General features: G+C 40.0%; 1 protein-coding gene across 1 annotated transcript in view; it reads left to right on the top strand.

The window, feature by feature from the left end:
• Positions 1–7,904, top strand: part of KIF16B (kinesin family member 16B) — a 132,235-nt gene extending 124,331 nt beyond the window's left edge. Inside the window, exon 24 of the mRNA XM_035890246.1 lies at positions 6,765–7,904. Coding sequence (XP_035746139.1) covers positions 6,765–6,923 — 159 coding nt within the window. The 3' untranslated portion in view covers positions 6,924–7,904. The remainder of the gene's footprint in view (positions 1–6,764) is intronic.
• Positions 7,905–8,557: the final 653 nt, after the last annotated feature.

The following is an 8,557-nucleotide window of genomic DNA, read 5'->3' as shown; positions in this document are numbered from 1 at the left end:
AAAAATACCCCCCCCTCCTCCCTTTAGTGTTATGACTAATGCAGTGGTGACTTTTAGCCTGGAAAAGAGGAGGCTGAGGGGAGACCTTATCGCCCTCTACAACCACGTGACAGGAGGGTGTAGCAAGGTGGGTGTTGGTCTCTTCTCCCACATAATGGGCGATAGAACAAGGGGAAATGGCCTCAAGTGCACCAGGGGAGGTTTAGGTTGGACATTAGGAAAAAATTTTGTCACTGAAAGGTTTGTCAAGCATTGGAATGGCCTGCCCAGGGAAGTGGTGGAGTCCCCATCCCTGGAGGTATTCAAAAGATGGATAGATGAGGTACTTAGGGACATGGTTTAGTGGTGGGATGACAGGGTTAGGTTAACGATTGAACTTGATGATCTTAAAGGTCTTTTCCAACCTAAACCATTCTATGATTCTATGACTTGTCATTTTTAAATGTGTGAATCTGTCTTTATTCTCTTGAAAAATCTCTCTGTGCTCATGCAAGTCGTGCGCAACTAAAGCGTGGTCTCTGGTACCTATAGGTTAGATATGTTCTGGAAGCATTTGTTACTTCTGACTCCTTAAGGAAGCTTTGCACAACTTTCACAGTGTCTAATAAACTGGACAGCCCAGCCATCCTGGTCTTCCTGCAGAAGATAGCAGCCCAGGGCATCATGTCATAATTTTAGAAGCCTTCACTCCAAATTTTTCACAGAAATAAGATCCTTCAGGCACCAGGTAGTCTCCCAGGCAGTAAGTCTTTTTCTCATTGCTATGAAATCACAGCTGCACGTAAGGACCTAAGGGTATGTGGAGAAGATAAATGTGTATGGATCCAGAGGTGACGTTAGGTACTTCCTGAAGGGCCTGAAGTATCACTTGGGGTATTGAATATCACATGCTGTCCTGCTCACATATTTTACTCAGAACTGCTTTATGATACCTTGCAATATATGTCAAGGTGTTGGGAAAAGGAATTGAAGCCTCATGTTTTCTTTATTAAAAAAAATAAAGAGAACCCCACAGAAGACCAAAATGTTTCAGAGCTAGTTATATCTGGTGAGCAGAGAGTTGATCCTAATCTCGAATGGCTGGAGGTGAAGATATTAGTCACGGTCTGTGTACAGTCCCCCATCCTTTCAAGCTGCTGTACTCCAAAGCGATGCCACCTCATATTTCATATACTTGCTATCTGCCAATTCTTTCCCTGCTTGCTCAAATTTTATAAATCCAGAAATGGATCTGAAACTACTTTTAGAGAGCTATCAGAGCATTATGCTGGCAATTACTCACTCCTAATTAGCCAGTTTAGCCTCAGGCAGTCCCCAAGGGAAGGGGAGATGGTTTTAGTGGCAGGCACAGGGCAGAAGCTTAACTGTGGTGAACAGAATCGTGACCTGGAGGGCCGAGCTATCCTTGCAGACCACTGGAGGAGCCTGCTGGGACCTCTGCTTCGATAAAACACCTCTGTTTGGACAGCTTGAATAACCCTTGCTGTGTAATGTTGGGGTATCTGGCATAAGAGAACCTGATCCCTTGGAAATCAGTTAATAAGGAAACTTCTGATATTCTGGCTAGTGGCTTTCCTTGTCCTCCACACCTGACCCAGATAATCCAGTGGTGTTTGAGATGTGGTTTGTGTCCAGGATGAAGCAGAATGCTTTGTTTGCAGCCCTTTTCCTGAGGGTTCCTGTCTTCTGCGCTCTGCCTGTGGTATCACAGGCTGCAACCCCAGCTTACCTCCCCGCACAGCCTATTAATTCCCTCTGACTTTTACCAGAAAGGGGGGGGGGGGGGAGAAAGCCATAGAAGAAGCAGGTCCAATGAGAAGTTTGAATCCTGTTTTTCTTGGGAAGATGTACAATCTCTTCTCTTCAGATTCTGTATATGGCATCACCCCAGACAGGGCCCTTTGCCAGCCTGAAGTCTCTGTGGGACACCATCTTCTGTCAGTGCCATTTAAGCCAGGCTTTTTTTCTAGTAGAGACTGTCATTAGTGATGACAGCTGGTGTTTCTGTAGTGTTTTGTATTTGAAAAACCACCCTGGAAGTAATTATTTTTTCTCTTCAAGACACCAATGGTAAGGTCCAAAATAGAGAAGATTGGTTAATTTGGGAAAGGATCCCCAAAGTACATTTTCCTTTGCACATGCCTAACATTTTCTTTCTAGGAGACAATGACAGGAGATGCACTCCCATTTCTGCATTACAGCAGGCTCCGTCTTCTAAGCAGATCCTTATTTTTGTGATCACAGATTGGAAGCGAAGCATGTTCCTGTCTGCTTGTTTTGGGCTAGATCTTCTTTGGGAAGATCTTACTCTGCAAATATCTAATTGCAGCATAATGTGATTTTTTTCAGAGTCAAGGAATAAATCAGGTTCCTATCCTATAGAAAACAGCTGTTGATACCTGGGTATGCTTTGCTCCATGAATAATTCAAATCAAGATTTGATTTAAAGCTTGCTGCACTTAACACTAGTCAACAGAATAATTATGTGATTGGTGCTGAGAGAAACCAGCATCTATATTAAAGGGAGAGAGGAGCCAATGCTAGAAGTTAGATGAGCAAATTAATTAGTCCTGCCTCTGCCACCGATGACCTTCTGTGACCTTGTGGTAAGGCTTGTGACTGCCACATTGATGTGTAGGTGTTGGAAGAGAGGTGATGTTTCAAAGAGGAAAGGCTATTGTTTCAGAAATCCTGCAAGCCTTGTAAGGTTTATCTTAATAAAATTTGTGGTGCTTTCAACTCTGTCAAAATATTAGCAGGTGATATTTATTATGCTAATTGTAAAGTGTTATATTTAAAGAATTTAAAATGCTGACTTTTTAGAGGAAATTGCTAGAAGCAGCAGTAGGAGAGAGAATGCTCAAAGTTTCTTCACTTTCTGGAAGTACCAGAGTTGATGAGTTTTTAAACACACCAAAGTTTAATGAAAAATCCAATTCTTACTAAGCTCTGCTATTGGTCTCTGAGGCTGTCGCTGTTTGTAATGGATTATGAGAACAATGTCATTGAACTGAATTTCTCTTTAATATGCCACAGTTGAAAAGATGATAAGAACACTTGCACGTTCCAGAAAGCTTTTTGATTGTAATAACTTTAATAACTTTAAATTAAGTTATGGATTGATATTAAAATGTATAAAATTATGAGGTCCCCACATCACGAAGTAGTGCAAAAATCATTAGAATAACTTTGCTGTGCTGATGGATTGAGCACGAGATGAACGCCAGCCTACTGCTAAAAAGGTGAACCCTATTAAAATTATTCTTAATAAGCTTTTAAAATGGTTGCTATTTTGCTAGTCACATAATTAAAAAGGAGGGAAAGCTACTCAAAGTAGTAAGTAAAGAAAAAACTCCAAGCCTCACAACGCTTTCTCCAGTCTTGTTTCCTTTGCAAACACTTGGAATACAAAGTTAAAACTTGAAGGTATGTCTGTCATAAATATGAAGTTAAGGACCACGACGGTTGTAACGCGTGCCAAGAGGGCAAAACTTCTGCTTTTCCTATTTGGGATTTTTTTTAACCTGGCTTTCAATCTTTTAAGAGTTTTGTACGTGCCAAGAGTATTTCCATTCTCTCAACTGGTGTTCCTGAATGGGTGTTTAGACTGAGCAACCAACACGATCAGTGTGCAAGTTACCCATTTTACATCCCTGCTATAGTGCCAGGGTCCTGGACCCTCACATTGAGATGCTGACAAATTTATAATTAGGATCTTTTCCAGCAAACCAGCAATGTAGCAAGTTGAACACTATTAGTGAAATGAAACTCCTAAGTGCATTTGGAAGAACACTGATTACCAGACTAAATAATCCGGAACAAATGGCTAGAGTTTTGGAAGGGTAACAAACGAAATCAAGTAATAAAACCAAGCCTTTTGGAATATTTGTAGCAGTTATGTCGATTTTGCTTTCCAAGGTAATCATGCAAACCTAGCAAAAGTAGGATTGGTATAAACATAGTGCTTTGCATACTAGGGGCAATGATTTAGAAGCTGTTGGTGAAAAGCTGGTAGGAAGTCACAGCACTGATTTGTATAAAATTTGGACGTATTTCTATGAAGGCACTCAGAGCTTGCCAGTGTCTGCAAAAAAGTTGGGGTTTTTTTAAGGGAGCACATCAAAAGATACCAGAGTGCTTCCCACCTACTTCTAACTCAGCACAAATAACACTGTTCTGTAAATAGAGAAAAATCGTATCTGCTGCTGGAAATTGATTTAATACAGAAGCTTTGAAAACAACTCTCCCCCTGCCCATCAAGTCCTGACAGAGGAGATCCTTTCATCTAGCCTTGTTCCCACTCCAGCAGCCTGCAGTGGCCTCCTGGGTTGCAGCAAAGTCCACGTCGATCCCTTCTGGATCTATAAGAAACTTTTCTTTCAGTTATCTCTGGCACTTGGTGTTGATGTGCTCATGCCCCTCTCCCAGCTTGCTGTGACCCTCATCCTCTCGCTATCCTATCTGAATCTGGGAAGCATCTTTCCACTCACTGGTAAGGAGCACTCTTCCTTTTCTCCTACCACTTTCTTCCACTTTGTCATCTGCATTGCAGCCAACAGGGCAGAGCAACATTCCCCCTTACTGCCTAGCCACAGCTCTTTAACCAAGGCATGTGCCTGTGGTGTGAGCAAAGACTTCTGCCATTAATCACAGTTTCCCTCACTACGGGACTTAACTCCTAGCCAGCATATCTGGGCAGAGCAGCCTTTGATCATTGAAGCAACAGCTTCTTTGTGTCAAGGATACATCAACTCTTTGCTATGCTAACACATCAGCATTGCAAACAAGGGCAAATGCAGATATGGGATTTAAACGAGGGCTAATTTACTCAGAGGTGATTGTTGAAGAGCACATAATGCCAAGCCATATGGCTGGAAACCTTCATACAAAATGAATTCCATCATAATCTGGTAGGTTCTGCTTGTTGCCATTTTCCCAAGGATCCTTTTCATGTTCAAAGAATCTGTGATATTCACTGAGCAACTCCGGTGTGCAGATCTGGGAAAGTAACTACACCTGCTGTTCCTAGTGTTTCCCTGTCAGATAAGGATATGCTTATAGCAGAGGGATTTTTTTTTTTTACCCTGCCATTAGAGCTATCATGCCAAAGCAATGAGTAATGGCTCTACAGGAAAGGCATGACAGTCAATTATCTGGCCATACATACCAAGGTGAATGCAATAGGTCTTGTAATGTCTCCAGTGAGATATTTTGGTACCTTTGAGCCTTCAGTAGCCATAAAATGGAATTACTGCAGTAACTTTTCAGCACGGTACTAAAAATCTAACAGGATGCCATGTTTTACATTTGATTCTCTACCATATTCATCCTTCAGGCATTACTGGATTGAGGCTTTTTTTTAAAGGGCCCTACTTTGTGAACTAATTATGACAAATGTTGATATGACATCTGTTGCTGACTTTCAATTACCTCTTAGTCTGTTGGAATTCATCTTGAAGGCATTTTTGTAATGAATTTTTTTTTGGTGAACATTAATACAACCTGTGGGAGATCTGAATAAAAAATAAAATTCACCAATCCTGCCAAGAGAATAGCTTATGTGCCAACTGCTTATTTTTTGTTTGTTTTGTTGTTATCCTGCTTTCTGCGATATTAATACAGCCAGTTTCCAAGGCACTTAAACAGATAACAGGTTGTTACGGTATAGAGGAATTCTCCTTGAGAAGAGAGTGAATAATTAGGGCTGCTTCCTGAAAGAACCGCTTCCACGACCCCAAAGCTGCTGCATTCAAATAACTAAACCTCGTGTTCTTTGGAGGAGATTGTGCTGTTCTGTCTTGCAGATATATTTCGCACTGAATCCAAGATTAGTGAATAATTTCTCAAGTTATCTTTTTGTGTGGTCAGTCTGTAGCAGAGCAAGGGAGTTTATCCCTGTGTTCCATATGAGATTTGCCTTACAACTATTTGGGTGACAATGGGTACTTTTTTAGTACCTATCTGATCAATATTTTACCTACTGTGTTTCATTCAAAAGCTATAAATATGACTTATTAAATCATGCTAAATGTTTGTAATAATTCCACCCATATATGAAGGAAACCCCATCAGGTTTGTGAAAACGAACATTGTATTGGTGTACATCTGGCACAATTTCTCTAGGTACAAATGGATGCAAGTCTCGCAGCGGCTGGTGAATATTAACTTTCAGAAAGGGGAATCTTTCTTATGCGTAAGACTTAAAAACCCATGAAATTTAGAGGGCAGCTCAGTGAAATGATGCTGGTACGTTCTAAGATAAAATGGAAGTCATGCAATCTTTGTGCAGATGGCCTCGATCAAAACAAATCCTTTTTGATGCAAGGATTGTGGAGGCTTGATGAGGGAAAGATTTCTGAAGGCCTTTTGTGTCCATATGTAGTGAAATTCCTGCAGAATGGATTTGAGGTTTGCACCTGCTATAGTGTTTAGTAATGCTAGACGGCGGTATTAGCAGGTCATGATTAGCAGAATGCGTTACATGACTACAGAATAAACCAGAAAGCATCACACACGCACAGAATAAAACAATTACTAAGCTTGGCAGGGGAAGAAAGTGGAAAATACTTCTTTTCTGCTTTTCCTGAGCTTAATACAGACACAGATGGATTTAAATGCTGATGGTTATTAAAAGGACTTTTCACAGTCTGTGGAGATCTTGCATCTTTTTTTTTTTTTTATAGCACTGTTCATTTAATTCTTCAAAGTGGTTGTAATCGATTTGATCAAGTAAGTCTTATAACACTTTGCATATTTTTCCACAGAAATACCTCAGGAGCTTTTTCTCTGCAATGCTGAAATCTCCATCGTCTCCGCTGCACATTGACAAAGTGGGTCTAACTCTCTCAAAACACACCATCTGCGAATTCTCACCCTTCTTCAGGAAAGGTGTTTTTGACTACAGCAGCCATGGGACCAGCTAAGTTTTGGGCCAGGACCCTTCTGCTGGAGGAGCACAGTCAGAGTGGTGCCTTCACTTCCGTGGTGCGAAAGAAACGGGGGGGAAAAGAAAAAAGGTATCTTCCTCCATACCTGGGAAGTTGCATCAAAACAACTCCAGTTAAAGACAGCTATGCCCCAATGCTAGCCTTTGGCCTTTACCACTTCTCATATTAGTGCCTGCATTTTTCTGGCATGGGTTACACAGACATTTTTGTGTAAGTTGCTCTGTTAATACTGTACAAAGATTCTGACTCTTGTGCTGTGGTTGCATCTGCTCCTTAGCGGGAGTGCTTCCTTCCCATTTGCTCAGACAATTTGTTGTGGTGGTGCGAGAGCATCTCGTGTTTACCGTGGTAGTGTGTCATGCTGACAGAGGGGTTTTGAGCAGCCTTTTGGTTTCTGTCCAAGCTGTTCCTTAAAGAACACTTCCTCTTTTGTTTCCTTATAGCATACTGTGGCATTTAAGGTAATGCTCATACTCCACTGTCGTTTCTTTTTTTTCCCTCCCAGCCACACATTTTAACTATTTGACTGTATAATTGTATAGTTTTCCTCAGAATAATTAAAGGGCCTGGGTAACTTGAATGTTTACAAAAATATATGCAGCAGAAAGAATATCGTTTAAACCCTGTATAAGTCTTCCACACTTGGTTCTTTTGAAGCAGAACGAATCACTTGCCATTAATTAAGAAGCAGAGGAAGCAATAGTTACTGAAGAATGCGGTCAGCATCTTTTCAGATTTTCTAATTACCCAGACTGTAAGTGGATACTGTGCACTGTACAGAGCTCATAGCTATGCATAAAGCTAATGCAAAGTGCTATATTTCTTTTTTTTTTTTTTGAAAAATAGCTTCTTCACAATAGAGTAACACTGTAAAATCTGAGTTTTATTTGCATCAGTTAAAATTTACAGATTTTGACTAATAGTACTTTAAACGTACTCAGGACTTATTCAGACTTGCACATGTATATACAGGTCAAACTCATTTTATATTGCTGCGGATCCAAAAATACATATACACTGTGACTGGAATTGAGTATGTGTACATGTTAATGTATAATTGGTTGTATAAAAATCAGTCAAACAACTTCCAGTTATTAAAATGCATTATGAAAGGTAAGGTTTGTGTGCCATTTGTTAGGAGTGTGAAGCATTATTTGTGAGTCGCCATCATTGACCATCGGTAGGTCTTGGTAATCAAACTATTTCATGTTGTAGAAAATTATTATTAAAACCTACAGTAACAACACAGGTGACATTTTTATTTCATGACCTAAATTATAGTAACAGAAATGTTTTACATTTAGTATGATGTATAAAGATAATTGGTTCCATTATTGAGCCTAGCTTGCTACAATAAGCATTTCTAGTTGAAAAAAAGAAAAAGAAAAAAGAAAAACATTTATTAGAATGGATCATTTAAATTTTGAGAATATTTTTAGTATTTTGATTCATTTCAGTGAAAACAAAAGTTAGGGTAAAATTTCTAAACCACCGGAGCCCTATTATCAGCAGCGTAGACTTTAATGTCTTTGGATATGACTGACTGATTCTGACTCTGTCTGACTTGGGCATCTTCATACCTTCAATTGGGAGCCAGTTTTTTAAGCTAA

Source organism: Egretta garzetta, unplaced genomic scaffold, assembly GCF_000687185.1.
Source record: "Egretta garzetta isolate BGI_Z169 unplaced genomic scaffold, ASM68718v1 scaffold252, whole genome shotgun sequence".
In the NCBI taxonomy this organism is placed as follows: domain Eukaryota; kingdom Metazoa; phylum Chordata; class Aves; order Pelecaniformes; family Ardeidae; genus Egretta; species Egretta garzetta.
The sequence above is the reverse complement of the archived record's forward strand: the minus strand, read 5'-3'. Positions and strand labels throughout refer to the sequence as shown.